Genomic DNA, 25,893 nt, shown 5'->3' on the forward strand with positions numbered 1-25,893 from the left:
GTCTTGCTAGTGATAATAATGCCCGGGTTGAGCTTGACTGACACCAGGGATTTGAGCACTGCCAAGACGACATATATATCTCCCTTAGCGGATAAGTGTGTGTGTGTGGGGGGGGGACATGAAGGACATGCATGGCATCCTTCCTCATCCTCTACTGCTGAGGTCTAGATGTCTTGTTTACACTGCAGCCAGGCATCGGCAAGCAATTTCAGACAAACATACACAGACACACAGAGACACACAGAGACACACAGAGACACACACACACACACACACACACACACACACACACACACACACACACACACACACACACACACACACACACACACACACACACACACACACACACACACACACACACACACACACAATTTGATTGACTTCAGAACAGGATTCTTTTCCTGCCCTCTCCTCATTTGGTATCTGGGGCCAAAAGTGTTTCATTCCCTCGTGTGTGGAAAGTGGATGTCACGTCGGATCAGTGTGACAGAGTTCAGGATTATTTTTCCCGTACGTGTTTTGTAGGTTTGTGATTTATATAAACTGCCATCGTAATCTAAAAGCCAGACTTCTGCAAATTCAGAGTTTTTGAAAAGTTCGGATCGGGTCCAGTCTACATCCAGGACATGGTCAAACGTTACACCCCAGTCCGTTCACTCCGCTCTGCATCGGCCAATCGGCTGTTTGCTGTCCTGGCTCCTAAATGGTGGAATGAGCTCCCCATTGACATCAGGACAGCAGAAAGTCTTTACATCTTCCGCCGCAAACTAAAAACACTTCTGACTATACCTTGAAAACTAAATAATACAAAAAAAGTAGCACTCTGTAGTTTGGCTTTCTTGAAGAAAATTGTACTTTCTTGATTCTTGTTGTTCTGGGTTTGTCCCCTCACGGTGGAATGCTCTTAATTTAAGTCGCTTTGGATAAAAGCGTCAGCTAAATGAAATGTAATGTAAAGATTTCAGTGGTATGAATAATAATAAAACTGTACTGGTTGCTGGAACCATGGGGCAGATATTCTACTTTCCTACAATTTTGAAAGAGACTTAACCATGAGAAACGAGGGCACTTACATCCTGCATGTGATTTGTTTCTGTCCAATAGGAGCTTGTGAAACACACTCATGATGCCGGAGACAAGAGCAACCTGCGGACGGCCCTGGACGCCATGAAGGTACATTTTACATTTAGCAAAAATACAAATCATCCTGGAATGTGCTCATGACAACTGTTGTATCAGCTGCATCCAAAAATAAAGCTTCATTGGCATTTGTGTTAACACTGCTAAGGAAAAGTTGGGGTGTGTTGGTGGAGGCAGCATCATAAATTGATGTCCTTTGGGGAAACAGGGATTCTGAACTACTGGATAATGTTGACTGTTGTTTAAAATGTTGATTAAATTGAAGCACTTATCAATTAGTAGGAAATACACATTTATCTTAAATCAGGAGCCTCAGGACGACTCCTGGTTCATTTTATTTCCACACACCCTCAGAATCACTGAGGGCTGGAGACTTTCGCAACAGCCACCAATAGATGATGGCTTTTGGCTTTTTGTTATGTTGAACTAATCATTTACATTATATGAGTTTGATTAATATTCATCTCAGTCATGAACATTTGTTATTTTGTATTATTATTTTATAATGTACGAACATATTAATCGTCAACCCAGCCCTTAGGTGTCACCTGAAAAATTTGAATTGGTTTTGTCAAGTCAGATCTATTTGAAAAGCCCAATGTCATAAAGAGACAGATGAGGTTTGGGAGCCTGAATCAGCAGTTTGTACTTCAGTAGAGGAGAAAAGTGCTGAATGGGAATTTAAGCTTGTAAAAGAAAAAACAGGACGTGCATCAGGAATACAGGACTTTTTTTAATGTATTTTGTATTCTTTGTGTTGTGATCTTTTTTTAATGTTTTTAAATTAATTTAACAACAGAGACTTAACATTACTCACAAAAACAGACCTTATTAACAGGCCCAACAACCTTATTAGATAATAAAGGCAAAAGTAATATAATAAATATGCATTCATAAAAGACTAAATAGATAAATTGATTGCTTCATGTGAAAGAAAAGAATGTATATACAAACCAAGAGAGGAATACTGCGTGTAGAAAAATACATAACAAATCTGAATGAAAAATACTAAAATGACTTTTATTGTACAACTAATATATAACCTGTTTAGCTAAATGTGTGTTTTTTATTATATTAAGCTTTTGTTTTGTGATTTCTTTACAGGACTTGGCTCAGTACGTCAACGAAGTCAAGCGAGACAATGAGACGCTGAGAGAAATCGACCAGTATCAGAAATCCATCGAAAACCTCGTAAGAGACGCTCGATTCTTCTGCTGATTTCAACTTCAGAAACACAAAGAGACTTTTTTCTTTTTAACCGTCTTCCTCTTCCTCTGCAGAATCAGCCTCTGAGTAACTACGGGAGACCCAAAGGAGACGGGGAGGTACGGGTGTCCTCGGTGGACAAACGGGCCAAACAGGACAGGTAAGATGTCACGTTGACACGCTGGTTGACGGAGCGACTGCAGCTCCGACTCAGATTCAGATGCTGTGTCAGATAAACTGTGTGTGATGAATGACAGAAATCCTCTTGACCTGAACCGGGGACATCCAGCGGTGTGTTGCTTTGTTTTATTTCTTTATCAGTAGATTAAACTACGTCTGCAAACGAGTTTATCTTGTTTGAAGCTACACTGCAATTTTACCCTCAGACACAAAAGTGCCCTGTGAGTCTCGCCCTTTGTCTCACGGATCACGTTCACTCAACCGGCCTTGACGAGCCGCTGGCTGCAGGGAGTCTCTGTCTTCGGCTGCCGGCCCGCAGAGGGGTCACAAGATTATTCCTGGGGGTCTTCATATGATTATGGAGAATAAAAACCATTATATAAACAAATATTTTATACTTGGGGCGGGTGGTCTTTCTGTGTTTTTTTGCCGGGTATTCGGTCTTCTTCCTAGAGTCCAAAGACTTTCAGCTGTGGATTAACTGGAGACTAAATGGACTGTAGGTGTGAATGTGAGAGGATAGTTGACTGTGTCATCTTGGTCCTGCAGAACGCTAGACTGACTCCTGCTCCCCCATGACCTTTAAGTATAAGCGCTATAGGAAAAAAATGGTTGGAGACTAGTTGGAGTTGTTTCTACATCCAACTGTGATAAGGTGTGCTTTAGAGAGGATGTTAGGGGCAGCTGTGGCTGAGGAGTAGTGTGGTCGTCCTCCAACCTGAAGGTCGGCGGTTCGATCCCCAGTCTGAACCATCTGCATGCCGAAGTGTCCTTGGGCAAGAAGCTGAACCCCTAATGGCCCCCCATAGAATAGCAAAAGGGCTGCAAGTAGATGCACTGTGTGAATGGGTGAATGTGAAACTGTAATGTAAAGCGCTTTGAGTGGTCATCAAGACTAGAAAAGCACTATACAAATCCATTTACCATTGTATGTAAGTCAATGTGAGGGTCAACCCTAAATCAGGAGGTCCAGAGCCAGAGAGTGTGTCCTGATCGGTTGGCTCAGGTAAAGAGAAAGGAACACTTACTGTCCTGAATGCATCATGCTCCTTACGCCTTGATGGCTCTTACCGTGAGAAATCTACGGTGGCCCTGAGAGCTCAACGAACAGCAACTTAAGAAAACACATGCAAGTTGACAAAACCCAAGCAAAGTAAGAAAACATCTTCATCAATTTCACAGCACAACACAACACATTACAGCAACGCGCAGCTAATGCAAAAAGTGCGCATGTTTTCTCACTTTGCTTGTGTTTTGTCAACTTGCATGTGTTTTCTTAAGTTGTTGTTCGTTGAGCTCTCAGGGCCACCGTAGAAATCACTAAACTTGAGCTTGATTTATTCATAAATGTTAAGAATTACAACGTGGTGGACGCCATTATACCGATACTGAGCTGCGACTCAAAAGCCACTGGTCTCTGTATCTGAAAGTTACCTTGAGATTGGGTCAAATATCTGTAAATCGAAAACACCTCCACCTGGAGGAGCAGACGTGTCTTACAGACAGAATTCTAAACAGGCAAACACCAACGCGTCATTTATAATAAATGAGTTCTGCTGTGTCAGCGATGGTGCAGGTTTGAACTTTAACAGAATGCACCTGAGATGAAGCACAGCAGGTGATCAACATATCAACACGATGGTCTTTGAACCACAGGCACATCTTCCTGTTCGACGCTGCGGTGATCGTCTGTAAGCGGCGGGGAGACAACTACGAGATGAAGGAAGTGATCGACCTGCACCTGTTCAAGGTCACCAACAACCCCACGTCTGACAAGGAGAACCGCAAGGTCTGTGCACAGGCATGCACACACCCACACACACATGCACAAACACATGGTTTCCATGGGCACACAGTGTAACAGACAGGGTTCCAACGCATCGTGGGAAATTTTGCAAACCTAAAAAATGTATTTCCCTAAAATCCTGGAAATAATATCTCCTGTTGTGGAACTTTGAAATTGTTTTTTAGCCCCTTAAACTTCAGTTGGTATTTTGTTTGAAATGTAACTCTCCTGTAACACTCCACAGTGACCACTTGAAGACAGGTCTACAGCTTAAACGATTGCACAGTCTATTCCTGGTGTTGTATTTCTAAACGATTGTAGAACCTCGAGAGCCAAATTCCAAGATGCAAAATCCAGGGAATTGAATCACATGTCTGGGAAAAGTCAGGGGATATGTATATGTTTGTTTTGCAGGTCTCACTACAGCACAAAACACTGGATGTGTTCAGAAAGTCATGAATGTATTCACAGTACAGTAGAAGGTCCAGGTGAACTCCCCCTCCAACACGTGCCTGCCAACTTCCAGATGTGGCCGTCACCTTGGAAAAGATGTTGGCCCATCCGTCATTTCACTTCCTGTTTCAGTTGGCAGTGTCACATCTCAGTGAACATTGAACTTTTAGTTCCAAGACAAGAACTCGACGCGTGGAAAACAAACAAACATTGCAGTTAATTTCTTACATTTTCACAAAATATCAAAAAAGCCTCTTTTACTGAGCTGCACACAACAGTGAAAACCGGCTTTTTGAATTGAAATTTACAGCCAAATATTTATTGCCTCTTTCTTTAAGACATTTTTCACGTTTAGCCAGGAAACAATTTACATGCATTTTTAGAGGACTAATATATATGAATGTGAAATATTATTGATTATAAGGTTGTGCCCTTTGGAGAGATTTTATTTTGACAGTTTCTATGATTTTATTTCTACAATTGTATTTATTTTATTTCTACAGTCTCTCCAGTTTAAATCATACACTATTTCTATATTTGTATTGTTACAGTGTATTTCCTGTGTTTGTACAGTTTAATTTGTACAGTTAACACGTCTAAGTCCAGATACCTCACACTAGAGAGGAAACTGATTCACTCCTCTCACTTTGTTTTCAACTACAACTCACATGCTTTGATTTCTCGGGCTGAGTCACTTTGAATCCACTTTAATCTGAATCATCAACATTTTACTTTTCACATCAGTGGTTAGTTATCACTACCATCACCTCCACACTGTGGTTGGCGGTGGCTTTAAAAACACTAAAACAGCTCTAGTTTCCCCCCAGGGCTGCATCATGGAACGCAGAGCCCGTCCCAGCACGACCGGAACGATGTGCTGGGAATGTTCTGCTTTTTAACTTCCCAGTTTCACCACTGCTTTCATGTGCAGCTTGTAGAAGTGATGAAACTTTACAACGAACAATATTAGGGTGTTTAAACTATGGCTGATTAAATGATGATTACTGACATGCTGTGAAATACGAAGGAACAAAGCAAGCAGCTCGTATTATCATCCAATCAGCTACAGAGGAGGGAAGCCTCGAACTGTCGCGTTCATTATTGTGTCTTTATGACAGAGTCAGCAAAGCTGTGCAGCCACGTTGGACTCCTGACAAACCAATTAACAGCACTACTTCAGCTTAATGGGCAGCCATAACAATTTATCATAGATGCAGGTTCATAAAATTCAGTTAACCACCCACCTCCCCTCTCTCTCTCTCCACTTTGTGCTGATAAAATGAAGTACATGCAAATTGCAAAAATCTGCCCCTCAAACAACCGCGTAATCTACACAAAAGACTCTTAAATGATTCGGTGCGAGCTTCTTCCAGCGCATGTTTTATGTTGTCTTGTTCATTCACCAGCAACATAGTGAAACTGTGGCAGAGGAGAACAATCTGCCTCCGCCCAGATGGTGTTATCATTAAACTGCGAACACACACACACACGCACACACAGAATACTAAGTGCCAAGTGCTGGAAAATATTGCCAATCATAAAGAGTAATGCTATCTCAGGCGTACCAGGGAACAAGGATTTGGGTAATAATGACGTTGTAAATAGCAGACATTAGTAGACTTGAACCCATATGGGCTCACACACTTTGAAGGCCGCGTCCCCCCCGGTGTCTCTCTCCCAGCATCATGGATATGAAGCGATTAGCTTGATGACGTGTTTATCATTGAAACGCCAAAGGTGACGGCGGCCGACTGAAGGGAGCAGAAACAAGAGACTCACCCGCCTCACCCTCACAGTCGTCAGGAGGTGACAGCACATTGTTGCTAAAGTGCGGGACACAGATTTACAGAGCAAACACAACTCTATAAATGTCCAATAAGCGCCCTGCACCGTGTCAGACCACAGAAGGAGCCTAAAGCAGCTGAAGAGCCAGATATTGACCAGCTAGCAATTTGTAGCTGCCAGCAGAGGTAAACAGTGGAAACTTAGATCTGTCAGAAGCATGACTCCAAATTAATGTGTAAATAGATTGCTGCATGCTAACAAGCTCACCACATAGACTGTGTATAAAGGTGCATTTCCACTTTCCTCCTTTATCCAGAAATTAAGCCCAAATATTCCGGATACGTGGAAATCATTCTGAAAGCAGCTTAGATAAAACCAAATTTACGGGGAAAATTTGCAACAGCGTGCAATTAATCTGACGTGTGTATACGTTGACTTTTTAGTTTGGTCCATGTCCCATCCGCTAACATGGAGGGGTAAGGGTTCATGACCTATACAAATTTCCCTGTTTGGGAAGCTGTCATGTCGTCCATCTCTGTACATATTTATATGCTATGGCTCAGCATCATTAACCTATAAGGGAAAATTAAGTCAGTGCTATGTCCACAGATTGTTTTCCCTTTTGCCAGATTTTGGATTTGATGTGCAGTTATGTGTGACTCATGTAAATTGATCCACACGGCGAAAGACTTAAACAAAGGTCAGATAAAGTGTGTTTTAGGAAGATATAATATGTTTTGCTATCGGTCTGGTCGTGTGAGCCTCTTTTAATCTGGGAGGTAAACTGACAGAAACACAGACAAACACCTCCTCCTCCCACTCCTCCCTACAAATTGGTAGCTAGACGATCCCCCTGCTGAGCGGAAGCCTCTGTGTCCACTGGGAATGCCTCTGCGGAGCGCCGCTTTCCTTTTCTCCTCTCTTTCAAACAGAAGAGACGAGCCGCTACGCTTCCCTGACAGCACTGTGAGCTCGGCATGTTTTCAGCCTCCGGAGCCGAGTGCTACAAGTTCAAAACCACAACTAGGAGCCATACAAAATTCCGGCTCACGAGTATCCGTTTAGCAAAGCGTTTGACAAACAAACGGAGGCGTGTGTTGATGCAGAGGCTAAGGGAGTGATATTTAGCCTTTGACGCGGGTGATGGGGGCTGATTACAGGTCTGCTCGCTGCTCGGGTCTGTGCATGCCGTCTGATGCCCGGCATTTATATGGCGGAGCAACCTCACACTCGTTTCCTCCTCTTCCTCTCTGCTCTGTCTGTCAGCTCCTCCAACCCTCCAACCCTTTGTGTCTACTATCCCCGAGGCGTGCCTCTTTCATTTAGCATCTCTTTGTCCCCATCTGTCTCACTTTGCTCCTGCCCACCTCCCGCTCCCTTTGTCTTCCACTCAGTTGTTGTTGTATTTTATGTCTAAAAAAATGTGTGCGTTTTTCTCTTCTTCCCGTTGCAGTGGTCCTACGGATTCTACCTCACTCACAACCAGGGCCAGAGCGGCTTCGAGTTCTTCTTCAAGACCAAAGAGCTGAAGAAGAAGTGGCTGGAGCAGTTTGGCATGGCCATGTGAGTGTGGGGTTTTGTGTGCATGTCATTGTGTGACAGTGTGATTGGAGCACATTTTGCCGTCACAGCATCAGAGCGCAACACGTGGGCCGTCCTGTTCTTCAGGTCGGGCCGCTTGACGAGGAGATACACGCGAAAACAGTGGAATGCAGATGGTGACACTCTTTAAGCTTTCAGTCCTCTACTGTAGTTTGAACCGGATCAGAAAGCTCTCATCCTCAACTCGACCCAAATTCACCTGCAGGGACAAGTGACCAGAACACACTGTACAGGATGCAGTTTAAGTTGTCCTTATAGTAGCAGACTTTTAGTTACGCAACATGTCAGGGACCCCTTCAGGGAAGTTCTATTATTGTGGCACAGACATTCACTTGGACTCAAAGATGAACTGATTGGATTTTGCTTGGTCAAAGGTCAAGGTCACTGGGGCCTTACCAATCACGTCTTTGGCCTTTTGAGCAAGATTTCTCATGTCTTCACATTTTGACCAGTTGACTGACATTTCAATGGTTAAAAGGTCACAGTGACCTCATATGAGTCAGGAAAAAAAACATGCATCAGACTGAAACTGCACTGGTTGGCGGAGGCGTAAAACTGCAGGGTGGTTACAGAACTTCTGGTGAATCACTTTTATTCATCAAGACCGAGGAGTTCACAGGAATCTGACTCAGTTTATTCATCTAAAGTCCGACACAGGAGGTCTTTAAACTGAAAGTGTGCAGACGGATGTTCGCATTGACCTGACACAAGTGATGCAAGTAAGTAAAAGTAAACCAGCAAACTAGTAACTGATAAATCTGCCGCAGAGTTAAAAAGAGGAGTGTCCCAGGATTAGCAGCATCTTTACTACTACGATCAAGTTGTGGTTTCAGACACACCAGGTCACAGGTGAGGTGAGGATGAGTGACAGGTGAACAGGTGAAGTGGGAGAGAGAATGAGCAGGAAAGCTACCTCAACATCTTCCAGAGAAGGTTTGTGCAATTGAAACAAATAAGGGTTACGCAACTCTTTCATCACGTCTCACTATCAAAGCACCGAAAACAAAGGAGGACTCTTTAAATTTTAGATAAACAAGCCGCTGTGCTGCAGGCAAAGTCTGGAACATTTTTGTTTCACTTTACAACACACACAAACACACACACACACACACCAATGTCCCGAGGGCTCATGAACACCTCTTGTATTTTCTTCAAGCAGACCATGCCTGTATACTTGGAATTATCTCCCTCCCACTTCAGAGAAACGTATCAGTGAAATGTTACTGAGTCACTGTTGTACTCTGCAGTCGTACTGAAATACTGAATTGTTGTTGTGTGTTCTTTTTTGCAGCTATAAACAAACATTGTTGCTTTGAAATTTATGTTTTCAAAGAATTAAAGCTGTTTTCAATTGAAACAAAGCGGAGAACAAGAACGAATTCATTTTCATCCATTAATTTGGACTCAAGTATTAAAGTACAACCAACAATTCAATCGGTAGAGACTTACACAGAAAAATATGAGAATGAGTCAAATTAAATTAGATTAAATTCACTGTGAATCAGAGGAGTAGACTTTGGAGTTTAGACCCCATCAGGGAGGAGAACACCATGGAAGAATTCCACTGGTGGTGGTGACGAGGGATAGAGCACTAAGTAGGGACTTCTCACGAAGGCCTCTGATTGGATGGTTTGAAGGGATATGACAGAGTATCCGGAGTAGTGGTGGTGCAGGGGTGATGGTGGGTCACTGAACTAAGAGCTGAATGAAAGGAGGGAGGAGAACATATTAAACTCTGACAGCGTACAGGTGATTGGCTCAAGTTGAGCGTGTCAGGCTGTGATTGAATGAAAAGAAAGAAGGAGCTGGTGGAGCTTTTCAATAACAGGGACTGTGCGTGTAGCTGAGCAGGAACCCACATGAAGACTAAACTCTCACTAAGCTTCATTAGTGGTCAGTGTCTATTTATCGATGTAAACCATCATGTCATGATCTTTGATTTCTTACCACAAGCTGCTGTTTACTCTAATTGGAACCTCCGCGGTGCATTCAAGGACACTCCAACACTTCAAGTTTAAACTCAAGGCAACAATCCGATTCTATTATTCTGAAATGTTCCTTTATTTGAACGCGTCTTAGAGGGATGATTCACGATTCAGCCTTCAGCTGAACCTCTGCAGCTTGCACTCAGATCCTATAGACCTTCGACCCTTCACAATGAATGTAAGATGCGATGGATTACCATGTGTTTATGATATGTAAGACATTTGTCATGTGTGGTGTCTTGTTTAGATCCAACATTCGACCTGAGAACGGCAGCAACAACCTCCACGAGTTTTGCATGCACACCTTCGACAGAATCACCTCCTGCAACTCCTGCCACATGCTGCTGAGGTAAGAGGCCAGTTATTAAAAACACAGACACACACACACACACACACACACACACATATACACACACACACACTTACACACTAGACTCTTTGCCTTCAAACTTCTGCCAGGACTCCTTTGAAAGACCTCCAGTCCTCCTCTTTCTCTCCAGCGGAGCTTGATAATCTATTCGTCACTTTTGCTTCACTCCAGTCTCCCTCTGCACATGTGCCTCAGTTACACAAAAAGGTTTCTTTTGAATTTCCTGAATGGTACCAGCACCCTGAGGACCGTGCCTCATGGTCTCTCTGGCAGCGGGAGCGACTGAGCGGTGTCACCTCCCGAGGCCGGTGGAGAAAGAACGTCTGTCACACTTCAGCACTTCCTCAAGGCGACGGATTGACTGGATTAATGCGTTGTGAAAATACAGAGACAGGCGCCGAGTTCACCAGCGTTTTCTCAGGATAAGATTTGACAAAAACAAGAACATAGTGGGGACGTTGACGAGAAGCCTTTGAGGTGCAAGGTTTCAAGTCTTTAGTTTGACAGCCGTCGTTCATTTGGATGATTTCATTATGTCTATTCTTGTACTGCTCTTTGTTTGCAGTACTTGTACTAAACTGTCAAGAGTCCAGGGCTCGCGCGTTTTTTTGATTCTTTCCAATTCATCTTTATATACCACATTACAAATGTTAACATGACATTTTTTTAAATCTTTTTTTCCCCAACATCCTGTCAGTATGAGCAGATAATCATTTTTTTCCCTTTGACATCATATATTGACATACTTGATCCATAATTATATAATCCTATATGGCAATTTATGTGTTTTTTTTAAACTATAAAACCCAAAACATACTCAAATAAATCTATTTCAAAGTATAAAATAAAGGCTGTAAATGTAAAGGTATTATGTAAAGCTAATATTGCATCGAACTAAATTTTTTTTATGTGTCTCTTTGAAGAAAGGTAAAATTGTTTATATTATTTAATGAAGCGTTACAGCTTTACATCTTAGTAACAAATACCAGGTTCCCCCTTCTCTGAGGTTAAATGGACGATTAGCTGGGGAGCAGAACAAAGTTGCTTTACTTTATTTAAATAAGGGCCTTTGAGATGGTTTCATGTAAATGAGAATGAAAGCGGAGCCACACACGCCCACGTGCACACCCAGAACGTGTCCTGTCTCTTTTATTTTCATTTTTGAATATGATATGAGCTCATGCAAGTTTTTTGTCTTAAATAGATGAAAGTGAAACAGTCAGTGTAGCCCCGCCCATTGACCCATTGATATAACTTTTATTTTACAGAACAAACTCACAGGAGCACATGAAGGTGCTACTGCCTGACGACTGCTAGAGGCCAAAGTTTTTTGTGACTCTTGCTAACTCATCTTCTGTGCTTCAGTGGTGTTTGTCTTTCTGGTCAAGCGCAGTGAAGCACGGGGCAGCTTAGTGACGGACAGGTATTCTGTCCAATCATTTCATTCGCCCAATAAATCCGTATCAGTCCGGCTCTGGTAGAAAAGGAAATCGAGTTCTGCCGATAAAGTAGAACATCCTGGATTTGAATTCAGTCTGGGACCTCAGGGATTGACTGAAGCTAACAAAGCAAAACAGTTCACCCAGTTGGAGACAGGATCGTCTGCAGCAGATTTCATGGCGGTCCACTCACAGATGTCAACGTCGTGATGATGTCACGGTGGCGACAGGAAAACCACCTGCAAACAATCACTGGTGGTGGTTTGCTGAAGGCGTTCCTGCACCACACTAACCCTTTAGACTACAACATGCAGCTGTTTCTCTAAACATCATAGTAGCTTTGTGTATACTGTGTGTCTCCTGCTGTCCACGTGATGAACTTCCCTGCTGTTCTGTCTGCAGGGGCGTCTTCAACCAGGGCTACCTGTGCTCCAAGTGTGGTCTAGGTGCCCATAAGGAATGCCTGGGCCGCTTTGGCTCCTGCGGAAAAACAGGTAACACACCCACTGCTGCGCACACAAACATAACCCAGTTTCCTCCGCGAAGTTATGACACTTTATTGCTCAGCCTCCTATCAGTCACATCCAATGTGCAACAAAGCTGCACGCAGGAGTTTGTCGCAGCCGGACATTAAATCAAATTGTACCAACGCAACTGCTGGTTTACGGCCGCGTGAGCCAGATGACAGACGACACGTTATGACTCATAAACGCTGATGAACGAGCGTCTCATGTGACTAATTGTGGCTGCGCTGCGATTGGTGACATTCTGAAAAGGAAGTGAGAAAATAAGGAAGGGGGAAATGGAACTGCGGGAATCAGGAGGTTTGCTCTAAATAGATAAGAGCCGCGTATATGCTCTTATTCGTCAGGACCGAGGTGGCCCTGGTGTTCGATCTGCATCACGTTCAAAAGCCCCCCCCCCCCCCCTCGCTTCCCCGGGTGGATCCTCCACTTCAAACCACCTGAAAGGCAAAGTCACTCCGCTCCAGTGCACGGATCCCCAAAGTTTAATAGCAGCTTTACTGAGGAGTTTTAAGAAAACTACTGACTTTTATTTATTTATTTTATGATGCCCCTGTTGTGTACCTGTCACTCAGCTCCCTGTGCAGGAGCCCTGACAGCAAGACTTCAGACTTGTGGAATGAAACCAGCTTAGCATGTCCTCTGCGCTCGTGTGTGTGTGTGTGTGTGTGTGTGTGTGTGTGTGTGTGTGTGTGTGTGTGTGTGTGTGTGTGTGTGTGTGTGTGTGTGTGTGTGTGTGTGTGTGTGTGTGTGAGCGTGAGAGAGAAAGAGCAGGAGGAGGTGAGAAACTAAATCCACACTTTTTGTTTGTGGAACTTCTTATAGGTCTTGAAAGTGAGCGCGTGTGTTCCTGCAGCACGGTGCTTTTAAAACCAGGCGAGAGCGTGCAGGTTGTTTTTACTGTCACAGCCTGCACACACTGTACCGGTGACACTGCATGGCACAGATTCCCCGTGCGTGCGTGTGTGTGTGTGTGTGTATTCCCCGTGGCAAGCTGCCAGCTCCGGTTGGACCTGGCATCTGTCACGGTGCTGTCAGGTCGCAGAGGCAATAGCGCCACTGCCAAGCCCACCTGGGCACAGAGTGTACCTGAGTAGATTTGGGCGACACCGGCAGCGGGAGAGGACCGGGGGGGTGTCGGTTTGAATTCCCCCTCTCATTACTCCGCACAGTATTCATCCTCCGCAGGGGTGAGGTCTGAATAGTAAAGTAACAAACTTAAGTAGAAGCAGGGGCGTCGTTAGGCTGTGCTTCAGCCCCCCAAAATAATTGTGATTTTTTATTTTTTTTTAATTAAACTATTGTTTTACACATGGACAAGTTATTTATAACTCTAACATGCTACATGTCATTTTAAATTGACTTCAGGGCCATGAACATGTCTTCTGATCTGATATTGACCTCAACCATGAATAAATTGAAATAAATGTGTATATATACAGTTCTGTCAGACAACTCACGTTTGATCATGTAATATATTTAATGTGCGCCATTCACCGCCGCGGTGGGGCCATTCTACATGGCGCATGCCTGCAGGAGAATATGCTACCTGTGAAACTGTGATGCGCACCATGCACCCCCGTGGTGTGGTCATTCGCTGTAGGCACATTGTCGCGGGAGACTATATACTGCCTGGTGAGGTTCCCCCCAACTGCCCTGGCTGTAGGAGAATATATTGTGAACTTGGCACATGGCAACCTATACCCCAGAATTTAACACTCTAAGTCCAGCAAACCACCTGAAATGCAACAATTTATTTTTTCCCTCTGCTTCAACAGACCGCAGAGTGACAATGGGAGCCACGACAACTAGGGCTGCACAATTAATCGAATTGCATGATCGTCAGCGATATTGACATTTAAAATGCGTGCTTTGCTACATATCCAATCAAGCGCTTTTTCGACTAACATTCGCTAACCACCAGAGGGAGAACAAGATGGGAGTTGTCATGCACACACCCTGCAGCGGTAGCCAGAACAAACGTTTTGTCTGCAGCCAGTTCCGGTATTTCTTAGAAGAGTAGAGACAGAGAGTAGCCATCACGGTGTCGTGTGAAAGGTAAATCAATTATCAGGAGCAGAAGGCGAGGCGCTAGTCCTTCGAAAAGGGTCATCATCCGTTGTTTGGTAGTTTTGGAATTTAGGGCAAGTGATGATAACCAAGAACAAATCATGCCAGAGTACGTTTAGAGTTGTGTTTGCGCCTCATAGCAATACAACTGCCTTGTTTAACCACCTGAAAAAAAACAACCCACAAACCATAGTACAACAATTGCATCAAGGCCAAAGCTAACATTACCTCCCTGAATCTCCGTCCATGTCCAACGTCAACAGAGAAAACCATAAACGACCATGCATGGTGCGACAGCGTATCCATCCCCTTCCCGAAGACACACTGGAATAACTGATGCGATCGCATTTCATTTGGCCAAAGACTGGTGTCCCATAAATACTGTGAGCAATGATCAAGCACAACAATGGAGCCGTACATGTCCCTGACAATTCACTGCATCGATTGTAATTTGCAATGAAGAGTCGATGCTTACAGACGTCATTTTTTCCCATAAGAACGGCCAGGAGAGTCGATTGCCCAGGGCCTAATGAAAGATGTGTACATTAGCTGGAGTGTAGCACAACATGGAAGTGAAAGCAGTGTTCTTGTGCATTTAAACATAAAAACGCTATAAAAAATATATTGTTCCTAAAATGTATGAATAATCATGATATTAATATTGATCTAAATAATCGTAATTATGATTTTGGCCATAATCATGCAGGCCTTACGACAACGCTGCGCACAGAAGGGTTGTGGTGTCTTGACACAACAGTAAACCACCACTCTCTCACATCCAATGAAAGATGTTCAGAAATTTTCAAAGAAGGTTTCCCGAGTCGGACATCGCCAAGACGTTCATCTGCGGAAAAGAAAAACCCGGGTACTGCTCAGTGTGTCTATGAACTGTTTCTCACACCACAAGTAGATTATGACCACCAACAGTAGATTCTGACATATTTACTTCCTCAAAGTGCACCAGATTGTAGTGTACAATCCGAAGACAAAATAGTTGCCCGCGAATTTAATATTCGATCATTCGTTAGTTACCTCATAGCGTGTGTTATTCGCGCAGCTGTAATAAACTTTGTTTTACCGGAGGTGCTGATGGAAGTAGCTGAGGAGTGAGCCATCTCGCTCCCTTCCTATCCCTGAAACTCGGGCATGTGCAATGCGACAAATATAGCACATGGCACGTCCGTTGCGAAATCATCGCATGCCAGAAGTCATAAGAAAGTCATATATACAAGTTATTTACAATTATTGCATCCAACATCTATGAGGGCCCATTTGAGGGTTCAGTATCTTGCACAAGATTGAACCCTAACCTTTGGTTGGAGGAAGACCACTCTACCCGCATATATATTATATTATATAATTGAATGTTTCCGGAATAACAAAACATATTACCTGCTAGCATTTGATTCCTTTGGGAAAGGTACTGTTGTCAGGAGACAGGAGCTTCAAACCCATGGCTGGAGATTGGACTACAACTCCCACAATCCTGCTGGAGTGACGTACCAGGAAGTACTATAGCACGAGCCGGTACCGTAGTTTTGTTTACATCACGTGCAGGGAAGATGGCGTGTGATTCGAGACTGAATTGTCTCATTCATAACGTTCAGTGCAGACTTCATTCAGCAAAGGAGACAGGATGAAAGCCCCAGCGGATCCAGGCGCGCTTCCTCTGCCTCCGAGGGACAACATCCCGCGGTGAGGGAGAAGTTGGTCGAGCAGAGATGTCCCGGGAAGAATCCGTCAGCAAAGCTGCCGTCAGTGACGCTGCCACCAGCGTTTGTTCGGCCTCGCGGAGCCGCCTTCAGTCAAGAAGTAGTTGAAATTAACTCGTGGCTCAGACCGGATGAATTAAACGCTTCGGGTGCGCAGGAGTCGTGGCGCAGACGCTTGACGTCCGATTCACACGTAGTGAATCTTGAAGGACCGAGCCGAAATTTCGGAAATAAAGCGAACTTTTTCGGAGGAGGAATCACTCGGATTGAGAGAGACAATGACCCACGGAGGAACAACGGTCACTTGGTCAACCGCTGAGACGCTGTAGCAACAGGTAGCCATACTGCAGCAGCAGTGCGAGCAAGAGGGGTTGATGGGAAATGTCTCTCTGGTTAAATAGACCACCTGATAAGGTGGGTGTGTATTATAGATGGTTGTGGAGATTGAAGTATATCACATGATGTATGTCACATGATGTATGTCACGTGATTGGCGCAGCGCAGCTCGAGTTGCCTGCCAGAACTAGCTCGCAGGCGTCGCCATATGAAAATGACTTGTGCGTGCGTGTGTATGTGTTTGTGTGTGTGTGTGTGTGCATGTGTGTGTGTGCGTGCATGTGTGTGTGTGCGTGAGTGTGTGTGCGTGTCAGATGGGCGTGGTCAGTGTGATGGGTGGGCCCTCAGATGAGATGATAGTATTATTATTGTATTGTTGTCATAATTAATATATAGATTTGACCAAATGTAAAAAAGTTAAGAAACATTGTTTGTCTATGCTCTGCTGTGTTCATATGAATAGTAGCAAACTAAATGAATCACACTGATTTGTTTCACTCCAACACTGTGTTAATTGATCAATGAATCCTGTGTGTATATTCAGAAAGACAGAGGTAGATGTTACTGTACTAGTTATTTTTATTCAAAAAGTTTAACATATTTACAACACATCATTAGATCATTTCAAATATGTACAAAGGGGGACAGGGGAGGGGTTTGTTTTGAGGAGTAGAAAAAGGGTGAGGGCGGGGGCTTCTCCACCTCTTCTCTCTCCACCTTCTCGTTCTCCTTCTCCATGTTGACCTCCACCTCACTGCTCACTTGTGCAGACTTGCTTCCAGAATTTTTGCCTTGGCCTAACAGTCAGTGAGCTCGGCCAAGCAGTCAACATAGGCCCTGAGGCGAGCATGCCCTTTCTCTACCTCCTTCGTTATGACAACATCTTTGTCTTTCAGCTGGTTTTCCAGCTGGTCCACCTTCTCCGTCAGGGCCTGGATCTCATTCTCCTTTTCCGTCTCCATCTCCCTCTCGGTCTCAGTCTCAATCTTAATCTCCTTCTCCTTCTCCTTCTCCTTCTCCTTCTCCTCCTCCTTCTCCTTCTCCACCGCCATCTTTATGATATCATCTCTGTCTTTAAGATGGTTTTCCAGCCGCCACACCTCCTCCTTAAGAATCAAAATGTTCCTGTTGGCTCGGAGGATTTCGACATTGTAGATCGTCACAAGTTTCTCCTTCTCCTTGTCCTTCTTCTTGTCCTTGTACTTCTCCTTCTCTTTCTCCTTCTCTTTCTCCTTCTCTTTCTCTTTCTCCTTCTCCTTCTCTTTCTCTTTCTCCTTCTCCTTCTCCTTCTCCTTCTCCTTCTCTTTCTCTTTCTCCTTCTCTTTCTCCTTCTCCTTCTCCTTCTCCTTCTCCTTCTCCACCTCACTGCTACATCCTGTATCAGGCTGGGGTCGCTCCTGGTGCAGCCTTGCTTCCATCAGCTTAACCTTGGCCTGACAGTCAGTTAGCTCAGCAAGGCAGTCCAGATAGGCCCTGAGGCGAGCGCGCCGTTTCTTCACCTCCTTCGCTATGACAACATCTTTCTCTTTCAGCTGGTTTTCCAGCTGCTCCACCTTCTCCGTCAGGGCCTGGATCTCATTCTCCTTCTCGGTCTCGGTCTCAATCTCCTTCCTCTTCTCCTTCTCCTTCTCCTTCTCTTTCTCCTTCTCTTTCTCCTTCTCTTTCTCCTTCTCCTTCTCCTTCTCCACCGCCATCTTTATGAACTCATCTCTGTCTTGAAGCTGGTCTTGCAGCTGCCACACCTCCTCCTTAAGAGCATTGATCTTCCTGTAGGCTGTGAGGAGTTCGTCATTGAGGATCTTCAGAATATCTGGTTTCTCCATGGTTCACCACAGAGAGTAGATGTATCTTTTGAAGAAGCTGTTGGATGAGTTGATGCACTGTTTTCCGAAGAAGTTTCTGCTCTTGTCTGGAACTTGAAGTCAAAAGGCTTTATGTCTGCAGGTGACAAGATGAAATAGTGTGTAAGATTTAGGTGAATTTGATCAATCAAACATTCAATATAAAACAATTGACACAGATAGAGAGACACACGCAGAGAGAATGAGAGAGAGAGAGAGAGAGAGAGAGAGAGAGACAGACTGGCTGGTTTAAGCAAGAGAGAGAGAGAGAGAGAGAGAGACTCCCCTCCTGCTACGTGTGTATCTGGTTGCCATGGAAACTCAACTGAATGCAACTGCTCTCTCCTCACTGGGAAGAGAGAAATCTAAACTCCGAGTGCACCACTCAAACAACTATAATTCAGAAACTATAAGTCCTATCTGTGAAATAAAGACATCGGGAGAATTCCAAGACTTTGCCGGACACACAGATATATTTGAAATTTGTGAGAGTAAAAAAATGGGGCCGTGTGAGCAAGTTATGCAAGTTGATGCTCCTTCCAGAAAAGTTTTCTCTGAAATAACATTAGACCCAATAGAGAGGGATTGTTTTTTTCCTTTAAGGAGCTACACATCTCATGTAATGTGCTCCTAGCATTAACTTAAGCTTCCGTCAACTTGTCCTTCAACACATTCAAACTACACATTAACCAAAAAATCACCAGTAAATGTTTTGGGGAAATAAAACTTCCCTCATCAATCACCATGGCACCAAGCCCCTTTGATTTGAATTTGAATCTGAATTTGATTGGCAGTGATGGAAGCTGTTGTTTTTTTACTTTATCTTAAATACTAAAGTTAAACACCAAGGTTAATCTTCCCAATGTTACAAAACACATCGTTTGGTAGAATAAGATGTGAAATGGGAACATTTCCTGGTGCTACAGGTGTTTTGTCCACAATGCCTCTCTCTGCCTGGCCTCGGTGACCTAACGCTACTTAGCATCACGTTAACACATATCACTCATTAAGATAAGCAGCAGAAAACACAAAAGAAGCCAGCAACAATATTTTCACATTTGTCATAAAAGCAACAGAAAACAGCACATTATCATGTAACAGCAGAAGCTTCATATTATACAGTGGTTTAATTTCAAACTTGAATAATGACCCTGAATTGTATTGGTTAGCATGCTGGGTAAACACAGAGAGAGGGTGAGACATGACTTACCTCAGTCAAGGTCAGAGTGCAATAGCAACTGTCTTAAAATTTAACAGTATTTAAAGCAATCAACAGCCAATCAGAGGTCTCCTATCAAAATACCAACTTTGATGCTGTTCATCAAAGCATCAAAGGAGGTATTGAGAGAGTGTCCCTGTCAATCAAAATAATCTTCTATTTCAAATCTTAGCATCTGGTTGCTATGGCGATAGAACCACCTACTGATGAGGAAGTTTTGCGATCATTTATTTCTGTAAATAAAAACAGGACGTTTCATTTTGGTGGACTTTTAATTGCGTCATTCTGGCAGCATCTGATCTTTAATTTTTTTAATGGCTCCTGTCTTATCACCTTCTTGTCTTAGTATTTATATATACATATTATATATATTGTATATATATATATATACAATATATATTTACATATATGTTTATATACATTAACATATGCATGTAATAAATTAAACAAAATACATTGTTCATTTCGTCGTGTAACTCTTAGCCGCAGTATTTCATCACAAACGAACATGTGAACATTATACAATCCAGGATATTTCCAAACTAAATTCAGACTTAAATAGTTTAAATTTATTTTACCAAGAGGTTCATGTCACACTGTATGGAGAATATTTAAGATAAGACGATTTTCTACAACCACAAATTCCATTGCACAAGTGTTTTGCAGCAGAAAATACCTTCATAGGTGTCTATGGATGAGAGTAATACAACTCAGAGCTCAAACAAAACCTAAAGAATCACGGAGACGGATGACCAATTACAATACATATGATTAACTGGATATGAAATGACTTCTACAAGAGAATATGACATTTTGATCATTTTGCGCAGCCCTAGTTTTCATTGAAATGCTTGTTCTCTCACATGAAAATACTTTGTTCTTTAAAATGCACAACAATGTTTGTCAGTAGGACTTGATATATTCCTCAACGATGAATGGACACACATTCTGTTCATCCACCGACTGCCCTACCTTACACATGGCATGACAGTATGATTTTGAAGGTCGGATTTCAAAAACATCTCAGAGTTAATTTTTACTGTTTTAGATTCTTAGTACTGGAGATTCTTAACATCTTTCTGTCTAAAGTTGATTTTAGGTCTATTTAAGAAGACGTGTACTGTTTGTAGTGATCTATTAATGCAAAATGCAACAAATTGGTAACATGGTCTATCAATGAGGCCTAACTGGTTTGACCGCTATAGAGGCTGTTGGAATATATGAACTTCATTTGTTTTTTTAATCTTTATAGTTATTTCTAGTTTCTTGGTAGTTGTTTGTTCTGCCTTAAAAGATATAAAACAAGCACGACGATTTCTATGACTTTTATAACTTCAGACGACAAGAAATAGCAAATAACGATTCAAAGGGAGCAAACAACATGGAACCTCGAACAAACACAGGAGAAATGATACATGTAAAATGATTTAGAACAGTCAATTATATTAATGATTAGATAATAAGATATAACAAATACGATTCTTAGTTTCAAAATGTACTCAAAGGAGAGACGTTTAAATGTGCAAGAGTATTGACATTGACAAATGTGACAACTGAAACAATAACATTTGTATTGGAAGCTATCAAATCTGCACCATCAGTAAATGTAGTCATCCTTATAAATCCTAAACATCTCATTTAATTCAATTCAAAAATATATCAGGCAGCACTTTTTTGACATGTGACCATCAAATACTACAAATTGCAGCACTGACTGAGCTTTCTCATAGGTTTGACCCAATAGTTAAGTCTCTGGGCTTCAGAAGAGAGTTTCCCTTTAAGTGCCACAATAAGAATCCTTTTCCAACAGTTTGGACATCTCCATCCAGGACAGGTCCCACTTTACCTCCGTCACATCCAACTTGGTGGCAGGAAGCACCCCTGCTGGAACTTCCTGTTTGGAAACTGGCCAGCAGCTCCAAGTGCAGAACTTCTGGTACCTTCAGGAAAATACAACAGGCAGTGAATCATTTACTTCACCACCTGTTGGGCTTGTCGTTCATGCAGTAGAAAGTAGGAAGTCAAGACGGATGAAGATTTTATGAATACTAACCTGTAGTGACAAACGAGCCAAACAGTCAAAGGAATGACGATCAGAAGTAGAACCCCACATGAAGCAATGATCCATTTCCAGGAACCTGATCAAGACGACATAATACTTGTTTAAATAAATAAAACTGTTATAATAACAACAACAATTGGATTTCCAATCAACTTGGCGGACAGATGTAGTAAGTGTCAGGAAAGGGCCCACTGTATTTTGGTATTAAGCCGATCCAGTCATTTTTTAACTCTTTCTTTAACATTGTGCTTTTAAAACGTTTTCCTAGGGAATAATTCTTGGACCTTAATGAAAAAAATCTGCCGTATGTAGAGGACTGATATCTATGAGTGTGTGAAATTTGGTGCAGCTTGATTGTATTTAAGGGGACTGCTGGGCCTTGGTGAATATGCGCTCTACTGAGTCCCATTGTAGTTTCTTTCATCTCATTAGATCCTGAGGGATCTTCCTGATGAAATTAGAACTTGATGAAAAGACAGAGCAGGAGGAGAACCAGACAACCAAAAGGCTTCACTCAATAATGAAAAATGTGTTGATTAATATTGAGTATTTCCTCCAAAACAAGTAGATGTATATGAATAAGATAAATAACAGTGGAGGCTGGAGTCTCCTCTGATGTGAAGTTTCCTAAAAGAAACAACAGTTGATATGTGACACTGATCCACTTCTATAGAACACACAGCAGAGTGATGATGTTCAGCTGACCTCTGTCCGGTCTCACTGATAACCAGCTCTCTGGACTCTGCAGCTGTCTGACGCACACCTGTAGAAGCCTTCATCTTCCCGTGTCACATTCTTAAGAGTCATCTTTATGACTCGGTCTGAACCGGACGAACTGTTAGAGTCAATCAATGCTCTGTTTTTAAAGAAGCTGGTTTGTTTGTGTTTGCCGCTCTGATGCTGATAACACAAGGTGACATCGTCATCCGTAAACACAGGGGAGGCTTGGGTCTTCAGAATTATGTCGCCATCTGTGGAAGAAAAATAGAAGGCAAGATTGAACTCCTACTTCTTTTAGCCCCTAAGGATGCTGAATTTTTGCGGGCGCATCCTTAGGGGCTAAGCCCCCCCTTTCTTTCAAACCTAGAAACGCCCCTGAGTAGAAGTATTTTAAAAGTAAAAGCTGAAACTTTACTTGGAAAGAAACCTTGTAAAGTGCAAAGTGCCAATCATTTAGGTTACAACTTTAGATCAGAAAGCAAGCACAATGAAGAGAGACAGTGTGTGTGTGTGTGCGTGTGTGTGTGTGTGTGTGTGTGTGTGTGTGTGTGTGTGTGTGTGTGTGTGTGTGTGTCAGAGATAAGCCAGTGTTTACCAGTATTTGTGTCTGTTATCAGCTCTCTTGCTGTGTGTTTGTGTAACAAGTCAAAGTTCACTTGGGCAACAACATGCCTGCTGAGGTTTGTAAGTTGTGTGTGTGAGTGTGTGTGTGTGTTTGCGTGTGTGTGTGCAGGTACTGTATGTACGGAGCATGCACTTGTGGCTTTCTGCCAGCTTGTGTGAATGTGCAGGTGTGTGTGTGTGTGTGTGTGTGTGTGTGTGTGTGTGTGTGTGTGTTTATGTAATTATTCTGTTTGCACAGGTACAGCAGTAGTTGGTGTGTGTGTGTGTGTGCGTGTGTTTGTGTGCGTCTAGGGGGTGTAACCTGTCCCTCAGGGAGCCAATGAAAGAAATTGGTGGAGCAAGAACCTGAGGTCTGCCACCCCCCCCCCTCTCCCTCTCCACCTCCCCGCCTCGTTACCTCCTCTACTCCCGCTGTCAGGTAGTGGCAGCGCAGCAAAACAAAGCGAGCCCCGGTCAGACACGGGCGTCCACCGTCTCCACTAATGAGGGATTGTTGCCTTGTACCGACGAGTTTGTGCGAGTGTTTGCGTGCACCCGCTAACCCGCCATTCACCATGCCTGTTCTCAAACTCCTTTCAGATCCCGGCTCCGTCAGAACTCAGGTGAGCGGCTCCGTTGTCTGTTTGTGTCGGTGTGTGTTGGTGTGTACACTGTCTTGTCTGTGTCTCCTGTTTGCTTCTTCTCCAAAGCTGTGCTGCACTTTGAAAACTGCTCCCTCCTGCAGCTATTTACCAAGGAGACTCCAATTGACTTTACTTGCTGCGGCACACCTGATGCAAGAAACTAGATGTTCTTTGTGCAGGTCCACCCTGTAATGTCTCCGCTGCTCTGTTAAGATCCTACATTATCCCCAAAACTGGAAATTAAACTGGGAGAACAAAAGTTTTCCAATAGCTTTGCTGAAACTGCAGGATGTGTGTAACATGTTCATGCAATCATCCATTGTCATCATGTCAGATGGGGTCAAGTGTAGACGTGTCCCTATTACAATTTATTTATTGTGCCAGGAACTGAGTTGTAAGCAGCGAAAACTGTTTCTGTGCTCCAAAAACTACAACTACACAACTTTTTCAAAACAGCAGAAACTTTTCCATCATTTCATTAATGCAATCCTCCCACAGATACATTGGAGTGTTGTTCTTATTGATAGAAGAAGCATTGTTAGTAAAAAATACTCTTTCACGTCCTATTTGTCATACGCAGTTTCCATCCTCACTAAAAAAATCTTTACATTATCAACGAACAAAACGTCATCATCTGCAAAAAAGAGTGTGTCACCTTCTCAGCTCACACACAGCATACACTCAGTCGTTTTCCTGCAGCATCGGTGCATGTGAAGTGTGTTTGCATGTGTTGTGTGGCGTTGTGCACGTCAGGCACGCTGCTTGTGGCCTGCATGTGGAGATAGCAAGGCCCTGGTTAGTGTATGCATTCTGTGTGTGCAGCAGCATTGTAGTTTGAACATATTCACCTTATTGCAACATGCTAATAACTTATAAAGTAGCTCATGAGCTATTGGAAAAAGCTTGAAAGTTGCACTGACTTGTTGTATTAGTATGTTTGCACTAGTGGACTGCGATACTCAAATATTAATACTTCAATCTAGGTTTTAGGTTTGATTCTCATATTTAAAGCTATATATTGACACTCCTGTCTAATTTAGTAAATGTGTCTGAAGATATCATGATATGAACCTGCTGTTTGGTAGGAACTACTTTTACTTCCCCTTGTCATAGTTTGCAAATTACGCCTCCATAAAAGGGCCACATGCACTGTCACTGTGAGTCATATTTATGATGATCAGGTACTGAGCCTACTTTTTATTTCCCTCTTCTGAAAACGTTAAACTTCTGCACAGAATATCCAGATTGTTTCGGTATCGGCAACACCACGCTTTGCTTGACTTGGTGTTGGATCAGAAAAAACATCCCTGGTAGTTGCACATGACTCTTTTGAGCCGTGCACCACATGTGCACATATGTTGTGATCGTGCATGTCTATGCATTTGTCTGACTGTCTGTTTCTGTGTGTATCCTCCCAGTGCAAAGATCGAGATCCAGGTGAGAAATCAAGAACACAACACGACACCATGTATCCTCCCTCCTTCCACATGTCATCCTCTCTTCCTTCCTTCTGCTGCCTCTTTTCTCTCTCTGGTCATTTTGATGTACAGAGTGACTGCTGCTCCTAAGACTAATGAACCCGTTTATTCTGTGAAGTTGATTTAAATGTGGAATTGATGATCTTGAAAGTACTTTGAAACTTTAAGCTATAATAGTGTTATCTAACAAAGATAATATCGGGAACAAATATCCCTCACATGTGACATTTCTCCCTTAGTTTGACTCCAAAGACTCCAAAACACATAAACACATAAAGGTGCATTTCGAAATGATATAAATTTCAAAAGCAGCAACATTGATTTTGTCATTTTGTCTTATAGTCCCACACCTTTTACATGTTGTGACCCATCTATTGCAATAGCTGTACTTAGATATATCTGCTAGACCAAGCATGGAATTTGCGGTAGGTTTTTCTAACCTTGTTCAGTCAGAGAGGAAAGTGAACCATTAACTGGTTATATCATTGCAGCATAGATTTAAATCAAATCTCCAGTGCACAAAATGGCCAAGTCACAGCATTTCTGCTTCTCCCCCTCTGTTGTGTTCTGTCTCTCAATTTGTCTCCAGTAGAATGGGACTAAAATACAGCACCTTTCAAGCAGCATGTGTGTGTGTGTGTGTGTGTGTTTGTGTGTGTGTGTGTGTGTGTGTATGTGTGTGTGTGTGTGCACGGCCACACCACACCAGGGGCCTTAATCTCTCATAAACCGGGC

At 42.9% G+C, this 25,893-nt stretch overlaps 1 protein-coding gene across 1 annotated transcript in view; it reads left to right on the forward strand.

Moving 5' to 3' along the window:
- The window catches only part of LOC128425500 (guanine nucleotide exchange factor VAV3), a 90,438-nt gene that overhangs the window by 48,816 nt on the left and 15,729 nt on the right, over positions 1–25,893 (forward strand). Inside the window, exons 11-19 of the mRNA XM_053412112.1 lie at positions 1,108–1,176; positions 2,248–2,334; positions 2,424–2,509; positions 4,186–4,318; positions 8,007–8,116; positions 10,388–10,489; positions 12,352–12,443; positions 23,637–23,659; positions 25,099–25,117. Of these exons, the coding sequence (XP_053268087.1) occupies positions 1,108–1,176; positions 2,248–2,334; positions 2,424–2,509; positions 4,186–4,318; positions 8,007–8,116; positions 10,388–10,489; positions 12,352–12,443; positions 23,637–23,659; positions 25,099–25,117 (721 nt within the window). The remainder of the gene's footprint in view (positions 1–1,107; positions 1,177–2,247; positions 2,335–2,423; positions 2,510–4,185; positions 4,319–8,006; positions 8,117–10,387; positions 10,490–12,351; positions 12,444–23,636; positions 23,660–25,098; positions 25,118–25,893) is intronic.

The sequence above is a fragment of the Pleuronectes platessa genome, chromosome 20 (assembly GCF_947347685.1).
Source record: "Pleuronectes platessa chromosome 20, fPlePla1.1, whole genome shotgun sequence".
Classification (NCBI taxonomy): domain Eukaryota; kingdom Metazoa; phylum Chordata; class Actinopteri; order Pleuronectiformes; family Pleuronectidae; genus Pleuronectes; species Pleuronectes platessa.